The sequence below is a fragment of the Bombus huntii genome, chromosome 4 (assembly GCF_024542735.1).
Source record: "Bombus huntii isolate Logan2020A chromosome 4, iyBomHunt1.1, whole genome shotgun sequence".
NCBI lineage: Eukaryota > Metazoa > Arthropoda > Insecta > Hymenoptera > Apidae > Bombus > Bombus huntii.
This window is the reverse complement of record NC_066241.1, coordinates 12,940,629-12,961,617: the sequence shown is the minus strand read 5'-3', so window position 1 is coordinate 12,961,617 and position 20,989 is coordinate 12,940,629. Positions and strand designations below refer to the sequence as shown.

Sequence of the window (20,989 nt, the reverse complement as noted above, 5' to 3'; positions counted from 1 at the left end):
AAAAGAAAATGAGTGTTCAATTATCGAAAATAGCAATGATGAGATTAATACATCGATCAATACAACTAATACCAAAATGTCAAAAAAATTGGGAGTTAGTAAATCATACAATGTAGATACCACATTACTGAAAAATGGCAAAAATCATAGGCAATCAAAACTTGTACTTCTCGAAGATAAGCAATCAACTGATATTGTAACTCAAAAGAAGCATAACAGATCAGATTTTTTAACAGCACATGTATCGCCTAGAAAAGGCATAAGAGAACAGTTTAAAAATTATAATAATTCTATAGAAGAGGACGTAATTCAAAATAGTCCAAATAAACGTATAAAGTTAAGTTCAAAAATGAGAAGTTTGAAATTAAAAAGGAAAACTCCAAAAAAAGAGATTAATCAACACAGTCTGGATCGTCATTTGCTTCCTCTACAAAAATCTGTACAAGAAAATCGAACACATTTAATTACAGAGCCAAAAATATTTGATTTTTGTAATGAGAATGTTAACAGTAATGATAAGACACAAAAAAATTTTAATTCAGCAAAAGAAGAAACAGATTCCAATTCCTCAAGTGATAAAACGTTCTGTACTTTAGGGGAGTCATTGCAAGAACACTCTCCTTGTAATATAAATAAATTGAAAGAAAATGTACCTAAAACTAAATCTGTAAGAAGGACTCTTATGAATAGTTTTGATATGTAAGTATTGTTTACATAAATGCAAAACATTTTGTAAAATATATCAAATTTAATATATTTTTTAAGGTTACCCGCGAAAGAATATATATTTGATAAATCACCAAAGAAAAAGTCTGAAAGAGCACAGATGAATGGTGTTAGTTGTTGGCAATGTAAACAGGTAATATATAAGTTTAATCTATAACTTATAAAGAAATAATATAAATAATTAATTGAAATAATGTTAAGTGTAATTTATTTCTTCTTAATGCTGCAGAGATTGAACTGTAAGTCAATACTATATCAATCCTTTATACATACATAAAATAATATATATGTTTATAAATGTTTATATGTATATACATATGTATGTATATGGTATGATTTGAATAATTTCACGGAGAAAACTTTTCTTTTAGTATTACACTAGTCTTGGGCTTTCTGAGGAAGAAATAAGAATGAGGCAAAATAAATGTTCTCGACACAGAACTAAATATAATGAAAGGAATGAAACACCTGAAGGTAATTTAATATATTTTTTATATTCTTAGAAGAACAGAATGATATATGTACTTAAATTCTGTGTATGCTCATATATTTCAGATTTTTGGAATCCTCTATTTCCTGATACTACTTCTGATTCTAGTTATTAAAATTGAATTACAGCGTGATGATATGGATTTATTTATATATACATATAAATATGTTATTATTATCTTACATATAATTATTTATTCTATTAGTTTGTAAACTTTAAGATAGGTATAAAATAAAAGTACAAATTGTATAGAGATTTTTAAATGTATAAAACTTATGGTTTAAGAAAAGAAAAATTGATTTGAACAATATGAACACACTATATATTATGATTTGAACATAGACTGATTTATTATATTATAACACATATAGTATTACATCTTTTGAGTGTATGTGTAACATACACACGCGCACACATAGTATAGATTTATATATTATTTCATTCTATGTAGACTCATCCCTTTGCATAAAAATATAGAATCTTTTATATGAATCTGTGCTAAAAGAGACTAATAAAACATATCTGTTGGTCAAGCAAACTGTCACGTTGAGTTCACAATATATCACTTGTATTAATCCAACATAAAATATAAGCTGTTATAATTAAGATTTTGAACTTTCTTACTTGGTTTTTAAAATGTAGCTTATTCAGAAATGGAAGCAGTATTAGAAAACGTAATTATTAAATTTATTTCTTTTGTAATCTAACTTGTTTGCAGTACCTGATAAATGTATGACTGTCTTTTAAATCGTTATTTAGCAAAAAAAGGAAGCAACGTAAACATAAACTGTAGAAAGGAAACATTGTAATCGTACTGCACAATAAAGAAGGAAGGAATCACAAATACAACTTGTTCATCCTGTGGGAGGCTGGATCTACAGAATGAACAGAGCCGTAGTTTTAAAACAAGGATGACGTTTCCACTTACGGTTTGTCATATCGACACCGGCAATTTGTGCAAACATGTATGCGTATATTTTTCTTTTTATATATCGCCTAACATCATTTTCACGATATTAATGATTAAACTTTTCATTCACGAAGCGTGTTCATAGTAACATATTTGCATGATATTTAAAACATTAAATTTATGTTACATGGTCATATTCTAGTTCATATTTTACATCAATAAAACATTCTTATAATAATTCTTTTTGTTAATAATGACGATACTTAATTATGATGTGAATATTGTGCAGCTCGATCATTTTTATTTCTGTATGCATAGAAAAAAGACTGGATAGATAGCGCTTATTGCGACGTTCTCGCGTGAAACTTTACATTTAACGTTTAATAAAATTTTATTTCACGGAAGCAACAGTCATAGCCGTATTAAAATCCACTAAAATCCATTCTCTTTAGAACGTGTAACAATAGTATAAAAATTCTGATTTCAATTTCTAACGTGGGGCATTTAGATTCTCGCATTACTAACATAAAAATTTCATTAAAGTTTTGTATATAAAAATCTTTTCTAAAGAAATCAATTCAATAAACCAAATACGATCAGTAAAATAAATCAGTAATTATATGTGACTTAATTAATGTGATCATCAACGTTATATACACTTGATAGAATTGACTGAGCAGATAGAATTATATTATATTTTTTGGTGTCTTATTTAAAGCTATTGTAAAGCACGTTAGTAGAATTGTCCATGAGAGGCAGCAACGTATTTTTAATCCAATTAAAATAAAACTTTTATGGTATGAAATTAACAATGCAATGAATTACATAAAGACTGAGCTACATAATGGGAGGTAAACATTCATTTCCATGATAAAACAATAAATTACGTTAAAATTTGATCACGACAGAGTGTCGCGAAAGACAAGTGTATAAGGACTCACAGTACAAATGATTCCGTTATTAGCCGATATTTAGAATTCCATCAGCTGCATAGCTCAGTCTTTCGAATCTATATGCTTGTACTTGACTATTCAAGTAGGCCGTAGTCAAACGAGATGTATAATTAAATATTATAGATTGCCACAATAAATTCTTCTTTAAAATAATTATTCGGCAATATAATTCATATGTATATATTTATCTCGTAACACAAATAAACAAACAATATCTTTATAATTTAAAGGGTCTAAAATTCGATGTTTTCTGTGATGAAGTATAGTCAAAGCAAAGTTCGTTAAAAGTTTGTAATAGATTTAGATGATGTTAAGATATGTTCAAAAGTATTTAGGAGAAGAAAGTTATAGAAAATAAAAGATATAACAGGGACTTTAGACTTTTGATGCGATTACAGTTGACTAGAAATATTTGGCCATTTTTTCTCCGGTAGATTGTAATTAATTCTTTGCCTCTGCTCGTCGCGACTGCAATTTCGAATTCGAGTCAAATCTTACTGATCTTGTTTCGTCGAAGAATTATTTCCTGGAAGAGATTTTTCTGTAGAGGGGACAGGTAAAGCTTTAAGGATAGCGTGTACTTCTTCTGCCACTGCCATGAGAACAAATTTAAATTGTTGCTTTGTTGCAACCATGTCAGGTCTTTGATCTCTTATATGTTCTAATGTAGCTGCAATGTCGATTTCTTTGGCTCCTTTCATCATACGGTTTAGAACCATGTCAATTAAACAATATGTACCAGTACGCCCAGCACCATCACTGTAAATGGTTATGTTTCTTATTTCTATTCAATGAATCACGTATCAGATGAGATTGTTAATTATTTTCCAAAAGAAAAAGTTATTATTATATGTATAATATGTTAAATGTAAATAATATATTACAAATCTTACCTGCAATGCACAACTATAGGGCAGGATCTGCCTTTATAGGATTTGTTAATTTTTCTAAAAATAGATAATAATAGATATTAGGATACATTCTATATATACTGACATAAACATTTGAATTTATAAGGTACTTACCGGCGGAATTCAAGAAGAGCCTTGATGGAGTGTGGCACGCCGTTCTCGGGCCAGGACAAGAAATGGAATTGAGTTACAGTTCTTGTTTCGCCGGTACGTAGATTTTTCAAGTAGAAGGAACGCACCAGATAGTCATCGCACCAGAAATGCTCGGATACAAGGTGCACCTCATAGATATGATATAATTCTGATCCTTCTTCGGGCCAATAACGATGACACATGGCGATACCCTCTTCGGTAAGTCTAGTTAGCATCACTATTACGACGCTGCCTTGTTCCCAAACTAGTTGCCAAAAATCAGCTGTCGTTTCTGGTAGTGGTCCTTGTGTGGCAATGTAAGCTGGATTACGAGGATCATGATCCGTCTAAAAAAGAAAAAGAAAAGATTCGTTTGAAACATTATCTTCTTACTATTAATCTTATATTGAAGCAAGTCACACGGCTCTCTTGATTTATATAACAAGCGCATTTACTATTTTTTAAACTATTATGTGATTCTGGTGACCTTTCATATTATGTAGGGATTGTTCAAATGTTATCATATAATTAAACTTTGATTTTTATATTTAATCTAATAAAAGCTATTTTGTGGAACTTAAACTAATGCCTAAACTATGTAGTGCACGCATAGCGTTTATCTGAAATGAAGGTTCATCACAAAATGTAGATATAAATTTACAAGTAAATTCATGTCAAAGTGACAGAAAACGTTCATAAAAATACTTGTATTATGTATGTATATTTACTAAAACAATATATCATATTGTATTTTCTTAATGCATTTGAATATTTATTTGTTTTCTTATTCATTTCCTTATTCTTTGTTTATTTTCCTATTCAAAGTAGTTGAAAATACAAACTTTTAGTAATAATGTTATTAATATTCAATATATTTAACAATTGCTTTTCTTAATGACAATAAAACAATTGCAAGTTGAGTATAAAATTGACAAACGTTTATATGAATTATTCCATTACTTTCTATAGAATTAAATCCATCTTTAAATTTATATCTATATTTGTGATAACTTAAATCATGCTTCGATTTGCCATTAACTAACGTTATTAATACTATTAAAATCTACGCGGAAGCGTTTTTAAGGGAAGCATTGCTTTTTCATTAAAACTGCGAATATAGCAGCAGAATCTCCATGCTTGTCGTGTGACTTACCGATTTCTATTTTCAGTTCCATTTTCAACGATATTAAAATGAAAACCACGCATGTGTTATTTTACTCTGTATTTATGTTTTTCTTGAGTTCTGAAGAAGTCTCAAATGATTAACTTAAGAATACTTACGATTGTAGAGGCGTTAATATAGTCGGAGTTATTGACATTAGCGAGATCATTTAGAATCACCCTGGAATGATCGTAGGGAATCGCTGCACCAGGCCGATTGCATTTGGCATTCGCTTCGCTTTGTGCAATTTCGGTTGAAGAGGGATCCACCTCGTAAGCACATAATGCGGCCCATTCTTGATCCAATCGATCCTTGTTTTTTAGATGATCCTCCATGTAACTCTAGAAATATATGTAATATTGGGAATTTACAAAACATATGTAATATACTAATTTATAAATTATATATATTTTATTATATAAATAATTTATATATAGTAATTTAAGTGAAGGCATAAAATGGTGCAAGAAATTACAATATTTCTTTTTATGATATGTAATAGTTTTCTTTGATGTGTTTAACTTAATTTTAATTATAATATAAAAATTCAAATTTTTTAAAGTATATTAATATACAGGGTGGTTGGTAACTGGTGGTACAAGCGGAAAGGGGGTGATTCTACGCGAAAAAAGAAGTCGAAAATATACAATAAAAATTTTTCGTTTGAGGCTTTGTTTTCGAGAAAATCGACTTTGAATTTTCGCTCGGTACGCGTGCGGTACGTTATAACGGATCTCACTGTAGATCGTTGTCTCGATAATATTTTTCTCGAAAAAATATTTTTTTTTAAATTTTTATTCTATATTTTCGACTTCCTTTTTCGCGTAGAATCACCCCCTTTCCGCTTGTACCACCAGTTACCAACCACCCTGTATATTAAAATTTTAAACACTATTATTAAAATAGCATTTACTATAATCATATTAGTACATTTACGAGTATGTTATTAATTTTTATAACACAGAAATTTAATAAATAAAACAATAATATATAACAAATTGTACATTTGTGGTAATAACAAAAATATGAATGTCCGTAGTTAAGGAATAATCTCAGTTTTGTGTCATTATCTTGCTTTAAAACATCTATAAAAATATTATATCGACTTACTAGAACCATTTGTCCGGTTGATATGTCCATATTCGAAGGAGCCGGTTCTTCTCCCCAAGAGGATGTGCTAGATCGATTCGATGGCGAATTATTTGACTCATTTTCCCTGCTTAAATTCGTAATTCGCGGTGATTCTGGTTTATCTGCCGGTTGTTTAGCATGCATCCTTGCTCTACATAAATCTTGGTAGTCCTTCGATGCTTCCGGATCAGGTGTAGTTAGTCCTGCCAATTTAGCTCCAGCTTTAGCGTGTCGACGAGCGATTATCAATGTGACTACTGCAGCTACAATGGCTATGACGCCTGCAGTTACTATTGCTCCGAACACAGTCGAACTCATTTCTGCTTTTTTAACAACTTCCAGCGTTGCGGGTAGCTTGATCTTTAAATAAAAAAATATATTAATTTTTGTTTTCATAGAATATTCTCTTATCGAAGTATTTGAATGCACTGTTTAAAATAAGCAAAGAATCACGTTTATGATTCTGATCTTTCTACAATTGAGTGATCCTATAATTAATTTAAACAGTATAATTGCAAATATTATGTTCTAGATATGTTTTAAGATGAACCTTGTCACCTATGCCTGCACGAATCACCTCAACACCCAAAGAATTTTTCAACTTCCCACGTATGTCGTCTGAAAATATACAGTTGATTAATTTAGCGATTTATTACTCTATGATTATTAGAGATTATTAGTTCACTAGTAGACAGTAGATGTTTATGCAAATTCATATTTTTATGAATACAACAAAAGAAATAGGACCTAAACAGAGAAATTGTTTTCACCTGCCAAATATTAAATTTCGAATAGTTTATATATTTTTGCATATTATTTACATTTTTGCATCTTTAAATTTTCATAAACGAATAAGCATCCGCGATCTAGTCATTCGATCAATTGATTACCTATGTTATTAACTACGTCGGTAGCACTATAATCTTTATTATTTTTGACGACCTTGAACGTCACTTCCGCACGGCCAACACGAATATCTTTTAAAGAGCCAGATGACAGCCCCAATAATTTTTCCACCTGGAAATTGTTCGTTTATTTCATCTATTCTTAAAAAAAAAAAAGTTAGTACGCTTACGAAAAATGACTATTACCTCCTCGACGACATGTTCACCTTCCGACCATCTGTGAAATGGTTTCTGAAATTCAACGTAAACATGATCCAGATCAACGTTGTACGATTTTGAATCTGTTTGTTGCTTTACTTCTTTTTTCACATATGGGGTAAGTAATACATTATTCTAAAAATGAATATTTTTCTAATTAATATTTTATTTCATATTTTCTAATTAATATTTCTAATTAATAATTTTGTGCACGATTGACGACTTACATCTTGCTCAGTTTCGATAGAATCAGAACGATTTTCATTTTCTGAAACTGCAAAATATTTGATATTACTTTATATCGGGAAATAATGATTCAAGATTTTAAATATCAAGTAACAGTTTACATAAGTAAAGACATTTACTGGATGGGGATGGAATTTTAAACGCATAGTTATTTGTTGAAAACGGCGGTCCTGGTTTCTTAACATCCCCACGTTTAAAGCCAGCTAATCCGTGCTTCCGAAGGAGTTCACTTATATCATCGGCAAATAAATTGTATGCATTTTCTGAAAGTAGGAAAAGTATTTTTGTAAATTTTCTTTTTCTCGCAACTGTCTCAAACTAAGTACATATATTATAATATGCTGTGGATGTTTATGCATTTATAGGAAATTTCGAGATGCAAAAACAATACATAATAATACATAAAACGTAATACATATTATAATATTAGATCTTATTCCTTTAGTTGCATTTATGAAAGTATACATTTGCATAAACATCTACAATCTAATAATAAAATAATATACCGTCAGTATCAACATTAGCTTTATCACCAGCCTGTATAAGTCCTCCTTCGGTATAAATTCCATTTTCCATCGACGAGCCATCCTTCTGAGGCACTATCTCTTCATCGTTCACATCGTCGTAATCATCACTATCGTAATTATCTTTCGAATTGTGTTTCACGTTTTCCAGAAAACGCTCATTTTCGTCCGGTGTCTCGCTAAATTTCCTAGGTTTGTATTTTTCCGAGAACACTGTCTCATACTCGACATTCGGACCTTCGTCCGCAACTTCCTTTTTATCGGAATAATCTTCAGATTCGTCTTTAATTAAAAATTCTAGATCTGAAAGTTTCTTCGATATCCTCTCCTTCAAAGCGTTTTCAAACGATTCCATCGCATTGTTGTTGTATTCTTGTAAATTATACAAGGGAGGTTGACGTCTAGTTCGAGACAATCTTTCAACGACTCCATCAAAAGTCGTTGGATTCTTACGCAAATTACTTTCGTCGTAATTTTCTTCATAATCTTTTTCGTTCATCGAAGAGTCATAATCATTGTGAGAATTCGGATTGTACCTCGGTTTGTAGAACTGGGAATCGATTTCTCTGAATTGTTCTTTGTACGGCGATCGAGAGAATTCGTCATTATAGAATGAATCAGGGAAATACTGATTTTGTGTGCCAGGAGGGTAGTAGAGCTCATTGGCAAATTGGCTGTTGAACTTGCCATTGTTGGGCGTGAATTTTACTATGGCTATTGTGGGTACCTTCAAAAGCAAAGTTCCATTGTTACGTAGTGAAGGTAACGTTTAAAGTAAAGTTTTACTACAGGCGTTGTCGATATTAATAGATACGTTTTGTGTCGTGTAAGATGAACGTGAAATTTTCATTAGAAAAATATGGATATTGATTCATTACCGAAGTCTTTGAAAGAAGACCAAAGCTTCAAAAAACCTAGACCTTGAAATAAAAGTTCCTCTCAGGTTAAATACTTTATAATAGTTTGTAGTATTTAATCGAGGATCTAAACTTTTGAAACCTTGACTTTTTTCTTTTAAAAAATTCTAACATTATATGTATTGCAAAATTAAGGATCTGGAAAATCCTATTTTTCATTTAAACATTAAATTTAAATAGTTTATCACAATCTTTGTTTAAAGACTTTGATAAGGTTGAATCCCATAATTAGATATAACTTAATATAACTTTTCGACGTTATTTTAAGATTCTACCGAATCTACTTTTCACAGTTGGATATTCTACCGTGACTTCTTCATTTTATTACAAAGTTAAGACATAACTTTTCATTTTGTCACGATACAAAACATGCTAGCTATGGTGGTGTAATGAACTTACTTTGGCCTGGTCGATTTCATTCTTGTTTTCGAAATGCGTACGTTGCTTTAAATGCTGACAGAGTCGAAGATCGTAGTTTTCCCTATAAGATATAAAAAATGAAAAAAAAGGATAATAGTAAAGATAATACTAAATAGAACAATATTCAAGAATATAATAGGACAATAGCATGCTGATTCTTTGTCCTTTATTCTAAAACATTTTTTCTCTTTCTTTTTTAGTCATTCGCAAATTTTGTAGATATTTATATAATACTTCTAAAATATTCAATCAATTCCTCCGACGTTTCCACTTTAATCTCAGGTACCCAGTCTATTTTTAACAATTGAAAGTTTTATACACATTCTTATGAAATCTTTTTTCCAAGAATACAAAGATTTCTGTCGTATTAATGATTGCTTATTATAAATATCGTTTGATATTAACAACGTTAATCGTACCAGTAGCGTAAATTGTACAAGGTCATTTGCATTATACACTGGGTGTAGGGATGAGACCATTTGTATTCATCGACTTGCAGCCTCTCTAATTGCATTCTTAGCAATTCCAATTCGTCAACGTTGAAATTATATCTGAAAGAAGAAAAAGACAATAAATATTAGCTACCTCTAAATTGAAGAGCTTTACAAGTAAATGTTTATGTTCACAACGTTAATTATTTCAATTCGATAAGTAGAAATTCACATTCTATTTGTCTAGAGCATCGTATAAGTAGTACAGTCGGTTTATGATCAGACAGCAAATGTAAGTACTTACTACTGTCGTAAAAGATATTAGTATGAACTTATGGTTCTTATACTAAAGTGAAACATTCTAAGTTATTTATCACAAAACAAGTAAATATATGTATACAGACTGTTCCAACTATCTGTTGGCCAAACCTTGTCTTTTTTTATGAACATAAATTAACAGACTGTGGTTTTTGTATACATTCATAGGAAATCTGAAAGTGCAAAATTGCACAAAATGTATATAATATGAAATAACGTACTAGGTGAAGCAATTTTTCACCGAGATTCTACTTTTTTATTTACATATATTCTTTTAATTTATGAAATAAACGTAAGCACAGAATTGTCAATGCGACGACTGATTTTATTATACTGTCTGGTTTTAATTAAAAAATATGAATTTCTGCACTTTTGTATGAGCAATACAGTATATTGCGATAAATTCAGAAAAATATGACTACTTTTGCTCTAAATGTCTCAAATAAGGAAAATTATAATAGATTTATAAAAATTAACGTAAGACAAAATATCCGTTCGATCAAAGTTTTCCAATTCTATCGATCTTTTAATTTTTCCTTTGAAATCTCTGTTGCTAAAAAGGCTTCTTATTTGTGAATACTCACTGATAATAATCTTCATCGTTCAGGTCAGTATATAATGGCAAACATTTGCCAAACGCGAGATCTGGAATATTAAAACGGATAATCGAATGTTATTCGTATCAAGAGCCAGTGATTGCAAAACAAATATATTTTATTGTTCAAGCAATAACTACCATTGTAGCACGTTTCCGTTCGGGGATCGCAGAGGCTCTTACTGAACAGGCACCCTGGAACATGAATTTATACGTATCAATAGAAGACTAATGAAGCTTTAATTAACAAGGTTTCTTTTTTTAAATACATGATACCGAGCAAGATTATGATAACACCTCATTAATCATCCTTTTGCAACCAATTCAAATAATATTCTCATTGTCACATTAAATCCAATGAAATGTAAGAAAAGTACAATACTAGCAACTAAATACTAGCAAGATCTGATTACTAAAAATATTAATTTCATCATATATAACAAAAGTTCACGGTATAATGTTGAATATATTAAACTATGTTTTTATGATGTACTATAATCATAATTTTTATATTCGATAGAATCTTTCTTCTCACTTAATGTACGCAACGATTAACAATATTTTCTTTATTAATTTTATATATTATATAACTGTATTACATATTTTAATATACTAAGTATTACTGCTTTGTTTCACATAAAATTGACTTCATAATTACGACGAAAAGTTGACTTTAAAGATCAAAAATCGTCATTTTTTATGGCCCATTAACTAACGTAACAATTACTAAGAATATTAAATGCGTTGATGGTATAAATAAAATTACGTTATTTTCACTCATAATACATTGACGCAAATGTTTACGTCATAATCATGTGTGCAGCGATTTTCTGCCGCATATTCTATAGTTGAGATCGCAACGTATTCGCTAATTAGAATACCGAGCACAACCCACTTTCATTGCGTGGCTGCACGATCGTTTAATCCTTGATAGGAGTTGAATAATCACACGGAGACTTTGTTAATCTGCCACATTAAACGTTAATATCCATGCATTTACCTTGTTTTATTGATAATTTATACATGAGTTTATTATTGGAATGCTTTTAAATACTGTAATTAATCGTATATTATTTTTATTGATACGTAATACGATAAAATAACGCACGATCTATTAATTATTTATCTATAATTTAATTGCGTATAATTTATATCGTGTAGCTTGTAATTACATATTATAATATATATTTGTAACGATAAATTGAAGCTATCAGAAGCCAAACTGATCAACTGCACTTTTTATTCATTTTTAATTTCATTGCATAAATACCTGCAGGATTAATGTTCGATCGTCAAGAAACAAATGATTTACTACCATAAGTTCATGTTTACGGATAATGATGATAGAAGACGACGCACATAATAGTTAATTTTAAAATAAATTTAAAGAAACAGTGTTTTCTATACCTTTTTGATTTATGAAGTTCACCTAACTTCTGAATAACTCAATTATTAATTAACTATATACAGTTACTTTATTACATAAAAATAATGTACGCTTAATTATAACGTTATGATAAATTACACTAATTATAGATATTAATATACTGTATATTATATTTATTACATAAAATGTGATGGTATAATAAAAGGTAAAACAGTAAAATAAATCTTCAGTATGTATATACCTACATATCTATTTGTATAGCCGTTTTAAGAAGCTTTTCAACATTGGTCAAATAGGGAAAAGAGTTAAAATTTCCTCCCTTGATAAGATCTCATTACTCCTTAACTTCCCAACAGGCAATATGGAACAGGCGGACGTCGTTTCATTTCCCTTGACCTTCGTTTTAGAATTGAGTTCTTCTGAGAATTGCCTCGCGTTAACTACACCGACGCAACGATTCTACATTTTACATCTCACAAGTAACATTAATACCACAAATTTAATCAGCAAATCGTCTCAATCTTTCGTAATTCACACGGTATACGCTGTACAAATTTTGTTATCCTGAACTTTATATTCAAACTGAATTAAACCATTTTGTCCAATCATTCTATTAAAAACGATGTAAAACGAAATAACATTTTTATATTATTATATAAATTTTTATATCGTACTTTACGACATTCTGTGTAAGCTGTATAATAACATATTTCTTCATGGTACTGAAGTTTCTCAATCTATTAATTTCTGGATTCCGGATCTCTTCAGAGGGATTTAAGAGAATTCCCGCATTAAAAGAGCGTCACGATCGAGAATTAATAGCGAAGGAATCTTCGTCAAACAGAGAAACATTCTCGAGGAACCATCGTTACTACTTAAAATTACAAAGAGCACTTCCCTTAATTCCTTTCCGAAGAGTTGATAGAAACAACGAGATAAGAGCGAAGAAAAATTTGAAGAAGAATAGCAAGAAAGCAGGTGTAAACAAAGAGTAGCAGGAAAACAGGTACGACGAAGAATAACGATGAAGGGTCGCAGTTGTGAGTGGAAACGGATCTAGGGCAAAGGAGAGGAAGCAAGTTTGCAAAGGCGGTGGTCGCGTGGGATGTACGGTTCGATAATCGTGGATGGCTGGTGGGCGAAAATCGAATATCACCTCCTTCTCTTTTTATTTTTATTTTTTTTCATCCTTCCAATCCAGCCCCGGGAAGAAACAACGAATTTTCAAGGTTACGAGTAAATAAGCCCATCTACAGCTTATATTTGATCGGATACTCGTGTGTGAATAACAGACACGACGAGAAGGTATCGGATAGAAAATCGATGGCAAGTGAATTTGATGAACGAGGTGCTACTGCATGGGAAAAGAGACGTCGGAGAAACTGTTGAGACGAGAAAATCCTATCGGCAGTTCAGTTCCTCTTCTTTCGACCTTAGATCGAGAGGCAATTTTCAGGAACTAGTGTCGTTTTCTCTTCTTTCTCGTTTTTAAACTTTGTGTTTATCCATTTTTTTATTGCAAAGAGAATTATCCTTACTCTGTTTTTCGGTGGAAGGGAGACTCTCCAGCAAATCTAGCGATGAGAAAGCGATACTTTTATTTAGGAGAGGACAATGCTTCAAATTGATTTCGTTTTTTTTTTTTTTTTCTATTGGATATCTGCAGGATATTATGCCATTTTTTAAAGAGAATTTTTCTGCTCTGGTAATAAAAAAGTAATATCTTTGTTTCTGAAACAAAAACGTTTTTAAATTGATTTCTTTATATTCGTTAGCATTTTTTTTTCTTTGATAACAGAGAGTAATCAATATTATACAAATAAAAGAAAACAGGCAAATTATGAAAGCGAATGCCGAAGGGGACGTAAAGAGACTCCAATATTTCATACGGTGTGCAATGAAAATTAGAGGAATTTGCATCGAGTACTACGACGGCATATCTTCATTTAGGATAATGTGATGTCAATTACTAGTAGTAAGGATAGAAATAAGACTCAAATGGGATAGTACAAATCAACACTATATCAAAGAAATATTATTACAAATATATCTACTTGTGTACTAATATTATCGCTTTTAAAAAGGGCTTTAAAATAATAAAGCGATATAATTAACATTTTATTTTAAAGTGAATTACAGCCTGTGAAGAAGAAATTTAAAGTTCCAAGGATCATCTTGCGAACATCTCAAAAAAGATGAATGCTAATCGTGTTACTTTAACATTCTTGTTTCAGAAAAAAAAGGAAAAGTACAGACAAAGTAATTTGCAAATAATATTGAAATGTCCAAACGAAGTTCATAAGTAAATTGAATTTCAGGAGTTTTGCCATGAAAATAGTTAAGCAGATGCAAAAACTTCCACTAGCTTTTCTATAGTAATCGTAACAGCTTGTAACATTTCAATGTTTGCTTATTCATAATATTTAATTTTAAATATTAAAGATCGTAAAAAGAGAATTTGAAAATTCTTCTCGAATTCTTCGTGCATCCTTTTGTGTATTTCAAATTATCAGACGTCGAGTTTCGAAGAAATTCAATGATTAATAATTTGAATTAAAAAAATTCACTATTGAAAACAACAAAATATTTGAAATTTGTTCGAACAATTAAACGTTTCAAATAGTTCAAATGTTTAGTAATTATAAAATATTAAATTGTTAACGTTCATATAGTTGGAACTCTGAATAATTACATAATATTATGCGTAAATACATATTCGTCATTTAATAATTACATTTTACACACGCGTGCAAGAGCCTTATCCAGAATGTCACGCGTGATTTTAAAACACGTTTTGTGGTAAAATAACGTAGGCATGAAAAGTAAGAAACGAATAAGAAAGAAAACTACAAAAAAGAAAAGGGAGAGAAAGGCGTATATTAATTAAAATTATTGCACAAAATATAACTAATATTTCCAGCTGGAACTGTCCATAGCAATCCATATTCTAAAAAATGTTGGCTCTTTCTATGACTTGTGTAATCTTCATTCAATTCCATTTTAGCGAATCTATTTGCGATAAATTAAAGAATACTATATTTTTCTAAACCTTCGTTAATCTTCATTAATAGAAGTTTTCCTGCAGATGACATTGAAATATTATTCTATTCTCATGGTATTCCGAGAAATATCCATCAGAAGAAATGTTTGAATTGAGAAAAAGGAAAGAAGAATATCGGAGAAATGAAATTTTCGCTGAAATATCGATCACGCTGAGGATAAGAGCATGAAATAATAAATACACCGAGTTTTTCTAAACGCGAGGGCCATGAGGTATGAAATCAAGAATTTCATTTATCCCCTTTGCACTTTCAGTATTTCCCTCTGCGCTTTAATATCTAACGCTGCTGTCTTGTCAACGTTTTTATTAATTTTTTTGTAGTATAATAAAAGAAGAAAATCTGACGTGTATTATATTATGTCATAGAAAAGGTGCTAATAGCGAGATATGATTAAATAAAACAGGTATTATATAATAGCAATAAAAGTCATCCTTTGTAAAGCAGTAACCTTCGTACCTTACTATTTATACAATGATATTGGGTATGTATTTTGATTCTCGCTTTTAATATAATGGGAAAAATTGATACGATACAAATTTTTGATTCGATGGCCGAAGATAAAATAAAACGTGTTGATTGAACATGTTGCTTCAAATTTAGTTTTCAGTGAAAATATCTATCTGTAGTCCGTCAGGATATTGGTAGATTTGTGTTTCCTTTCTTAAATATTTATTTGTCAATGAACAGGATGCAAAATTTCATTCCTATTGTTATTTATTTCCTTTATTTATTTATTCGAAACTGGATAAGTCAGGAATATCCTCTTTTGCAGTTAGAGGATAATATAATAATATTCCCTCAACTTTTCGAATATGACATTCATTTTCATTGCAAATATGTTAGAAATATATATATATAACAATTTATATTATACTAAAATTTATGACAAATTGCATAAAATTTAAAATGTCATCTTATTTAATTTTCCTCGTTTATAACAAGCCGTTTTTAATTATTTGCTGCATAAATTCCATGAGAAACTCGTTGTTGGCATTATTTTAAAAAAGTTCTACGTAGAAAATATTCATTATAGTTTTATCAGATTTATATGCCGAAGACATTCGTTGTTTTTCATAAATTCTAGACTAAAAATAGTCATCGTTGTTTAATAATATTACATAATATTGTATGATATACTATATTACTTTAATATTATTTTTCAGATAGCCATTGAAACGGAATTAAGAGTTTATTATGAAAGAGAGATTCGTTTATTCCTTATTGCGAAGACATTCAAGGATTTAGAAAGTGATTCTCCAGCTATTCAACCCCCTCTGAAGGAAAACTTTATCTCGATTGCTGGAATAATCTTGAATGTGTAGTACTTACCGACATCACCATCACCTAGAATTACGTGATGGAGAATGAAGAGCACCAACAGTACCGAGCCTCCTCGCCACCACTGTTTACGGCCCATAGATCTTCCTACAATTACACATATGCATGTTAGTTTGTTATTCAAGATTAAGTAGATAAGTCCATAAGAATATTCTTTTTCTTTCAATTTCAGTCTTATAATATGGCAAGTCTATAAGAATATTCTTTTTCTTTCAATTTCTGTCTTATAATATGGCAAGTCCATAAGAATATTCTTTTTCTTTCAATGTCAGTCTTATAACAATGGCATTATGTTTCTTTTTGCAAATGAACAAATACAAGGATAGCTTGGACGGGAACAAAGATAGTGCGAAGATAGTTGAGAAAGATTGTTTCTTTTTTCAGAAAGTTCATGGTTCATAGTCGATAGCATAGTTATTTTCATTAAGCTAGGCCGAGCTGATGCTCCCCTCGATTAATGAAAAAGCGTAGATCTTCATTTTTAATGAGACGAGGCAGAAAAAAGAAAAAAAGAGCAAGCGAACCAGAGGATATCTGAGAGATTGCATTCTACATATAAAAATAGAGTACAATTACGAGTTTTTCTCTTCTTTAATTATATGTTGGTAATTATGATGATAATTATTGTTTTCATTGTCCATTCGTTTATACTGTTCAATACTTTTTACTTCGATATTTTCCATATTTTCCTGTACTTTTAATATTTATATTAGTATATAAATTATCTGTAATTATTGTTTTAACAACCTTAATAAATTCAAAAGCAGAACTAAATTTAAAAAAAGAAAGCAATCTTTTCATAGATTTTCCAACTAGTTTTTTCTTAATGTTCTTCCTAATATATATGTGTATATCCTTCAACGTGATAATCAACAATGTTATGAATGACAATTATAAATGACCTTATTGACACGAATATACATGATTTATAAATTATTCTAAAATATAATCAGAAACTGTTCACTTACAAAATTTCAATTTCACAATGGAAAATAATTTGCGATATGTATTACACCACAGAAAAGTGTACAAGCTGTTTGGACTACGGTACTGGGTACATGGCAACTTGTTAGAGTAATCGAGTTATATCTTAGCTGCTCGAAACTGTTCTCTTGTGAGCGTAGTGAACCTATAGTAAGGTATAACAGCGAGCTTCATCAAGATCATCCAAAAAGCATAACTACCATATTAATTTAATCAACGTTGAAACAACGAGCCGGTGGATACCGCATAGCTTCATAAAGGGTGCGGTACACCTTTGCATAACGACACGAGAGCTGCGTTTACGCAATCACAGTATGTATACACCCCTATAATCAAACGATATCGGAGCGTGAACAAAACAAGTTACAGCACTGTTATCGGAAAACAGCTTACTGAAGCGCAACAATCCAGAATTTAATCTCGACCAACCGGTCCAATTTTCCGATCGTACCCCCAAGTAATTACTTCTATCTCAATTACCATACCTATGCTTGAATAAAAACAGCTGTTCACTTTGTATCTTTTTAACAATCATTCCTTTCAACAATAATTTTTACCTTCTATCTTGTAAGTTGAAAAATGAACAACTTAATTGCACATCTACTCGATCCTGAATTTGAACAGAGCGTAAATTAGCAATTCCTTTAATTTTCCACGAAAGTGGCAAGATTCCGCGAATCACCGACCACGTCTCTAGTTATATGGCCGAAGCATCAGGTTGTAGTCACGTTCCCTCCCCCTCCGTCTCTCCCTTATTCCTGCGGACCTGTATGTCGCTTTGTAGCGGCAAGAAACGTGTCTCTTTCTCGACTTACCTGGGCGTGACACCTGGTTGCTTCCTCTCCTTAATACATCCTTGCCGTGATCCTTCGACCTTTGTGGTATGTACCGCGTGCGTTAGAAACAAGAGAACTTGATGCGATTTGTTCGTTCAATGGATAAAGATTATCGACTATGGACCATTTCCTACTCGGCGCGTACTGTTATGCCGCAGCAGTGCCACCGACTGAGTAGTCTTCCACGAAGAACGAGCAAGCAGGGCATGCGTTGACCAGGGAATCGATTGCAACGCGCACATGCCGGCTGGCAAACGACCAAAGATGTGGATAGTGATGGGACCAATACCCTCCTGGACCTTGAAAACGACAGTTACACAATGCACTGGATACTTCCTGAAATATAGATTATCGTGTTAACGCGGTGTTTCCAATAGTGTGGAAAAATTGATCTGAATTGGATATTCATTATTAGAAATATATTTGATAATACATACGTGATCAAATAATTAGTAATAAATATGATGTAATGATGTATTTTACATATAGAATGATGCTATGAAAAACACTATATTATAAAGATACTGTAACATAATATTTGATAGAAATAAGTAAGATGTATCCATCGACTGTTCCTAAGAATCAATTATTTCAAAAATGAAGAATTTACTACTTTTTTTTTTTCTTTTTGATGAAATAATGAAAACTGAATATTTTCAAATGTATAAAATTAAGAGAAAAATTTGTTAAATAAAAATCATTGGTACAAAGGGGACAATAATTTTCTGCATAATTTTCTATTTAAGCATTATAGAAAAATATTATGACCACTTTCATCACATGGTGATGAAATTATAAAAAATTAACACTGTAATAACGATTAATGATAAATTTACCACTAATAACATTAAAGTTGTAATATTATATCGTAAATGCTATTACTCTACATTAGCTGGAAATATGTCTATTTGATAAAATGAACATGATCCCAGCAAAGAATAGTTCCACTGATAATCGACCAAATTAGAATTTAACTACCTCATAATTAGACACACAAACACAATTATACAAATTATAAGAACTTTTCTGCAGGAGAGTTATCAAATATTCATCGCATTTGCAATTTCCATTTAAATAGTAAATCTTAAATAAACGTTTACAAAATTAATGTTAAATGTGTGAAAGTAAAATTTATTTTAAAATAAGTGGTGAATATAAGGTCGTTCCCATCGCTAGAAATGGACAAGAAACAAGCAGAGAGGGAAAGAATTAATATCACCTACAATAATAGAGAAACAATCGGAACCTCTTGTGCAACTTACTATCAACAAGCCTATATTGTTGCATACCCTATCTCGAACAGCTCAAAAACTTTCAGTAAAGTTTCGATTTAAAAAGATTTTTCCCCCCAGATAATGTCGAATTGCGTGGAGTGTTCGTGAATCGACAAACACCTGCGCATTTTCCATTCTATCCCTCTTGTACTTTCCATCTCCTTTACCGTTGAGCACCTGTTGTTCACGAATTGCGTTCCTTCTTTGAAATAATCGAGCTTTGCTTTTTGCACATAAATCATTCTATGCTGAAATAGAATAATATTAATTATATGAGGAATAATCGTAATTTAATACATTTTGGAGATTCAGACTGCTTTATTCCCTATTCAGTGTAATATTTGTTATATTACTTTAGTAATAATTATGCACATTTCTAAAATTATTGTATTTCAAAAATTTAAAGATAAAATTAAAGTATTCGTCTTCCTGCAAATAGATAACATTATCGTTAATGTAATTTTTAATATGACAACGATTCTTACTGACGAAAAAGCGCTTTAAGAAATGTTGTATTTCTGTTATCAGTGGCAGCAATGGATTCGTATAATTTCATCGAAGTATCGATTAGGAACACTTGTTGCAATAGAACTGACCCCAGCAGTAATAACTTTCGCTCTGTCCTCTTCTTTTATTGGGAAGACAAAGGCGGAAGCAGAATAGTCTGTGATGTACCAGATAGTCGATTCGTCTTAACATTCTAATCTTTTATTTTTTTCCGCTAATCGATGATCAACGTTGATTTACTAAAAAATATATTGAGCATGTTATCTCATTTTTAATATGTGAAATTTATCAAAGTTTATTAATTAACCAATCGTTCTACATTAAGATATCAAATATCTTGCGTATTTTACAAAGTGTATGATCTTTTAAATGATTAAAGAATGTTCATTATTTATGTGTATTAAAATAAATAAAATAATACACACTTTATGGATCAGAATAATAAAACATTTAGCGATAAATAAATACTGACATAAATAGCCAATTTTATTATGAAATATCATTATATTAATAAATAATAAATAGAGAAACATAAATTATTATTATCACTTATATCTGTTCTTTTCCTGATTTGACTTTTTCTACCATTAGTTTTATTTTATAATTATTTGGCAATATTTATTACATAAGTA

At 30.6% G+C, this 20,989-nt stretch overlaps 1 protein-coding gene across 2 annotated transcripts; it reads right to left on the bottom strand.

Moving 5' to 3' along the window:
- Positions 1-1,541: 1,541 nt before the first annotated feature.
- LOC126864770 (receptor-type tyrosine-protein phosphatase N2) lies at positions 1,542-20,545 on the bottom strand. 2 transcript variants are annotated; one of them, XM_050616465.1, is made up of 19 exons: positions 20,336-20,545; positions 19,839-20,098; positions 18,556-18,912; positions 16,748-16,843; positions 11,111-11,164; positions 10,959-11,019; positions 10,045-10,176; positions 9,605-9,686; positions 8,271-9,015; positions 7,884-8,027; positions 7,746-7,792; positions 7,507-7,653; positions 7,306-7,432; positions 6,966-7,033; positions 6,395-6,775; positions 5,404-5,625; positions 4,105-4,469; positions 3,973-4,026; positions 1,542-3,838 (listed from the first exon to the last, which is right to left on the bottom strand). In XM_050616465.1, exons 4-19 carry the CDS (start codon positions 16,833-16,835, stop codon positions 3,574-3,576), a joined length of 2,982 nt encoding a protein of 993 aa, XP_050472422.1. In that variant the 5' UTR covers positions 16,836-16,843; positions 18,556-18,912; positions 19,839-20,098; positions 20,336-20,545; the 3' UTR covers positions 1,542-3,573. The 2 variants fall into 2 exon arrangements, with proteins under 2 accessions (XP_050472422.1, XP_050472423.1); XM_050616466.1 differs by lacking the exons at positions 18,556-18,912; positions 19,839-20,098; positions 20,336-20,545 and adding an exon at positions 18,298-18,443.
- Between the last annotated feature and the right edge of the window lie 444 nt (positions 20,546-20,989).

Coding starts and splice junctions, on each gene's coding strand:
- LOC126864770 (XM_050616465.1), bottom strand. CDS start 16,835: ATGGGCCGTAAACAGTGGTGGCGAGGAGGCTCGGTACTGTTGGTGCTC. Junction 7,433..7,506: donor GTGAACATGTCGTCGAGGAG/GTAATAGTCATT, acceptor AACAATTTCCAG/GTGGAAAAATTATTGGGGCT. Junction 3,839..3,972: donor CCTATAGTTGTGCATTGCAG/GTAAGATTTGTA, acceptor AACCATTTACAG/TGATGGTGCTGGGCGTACTG.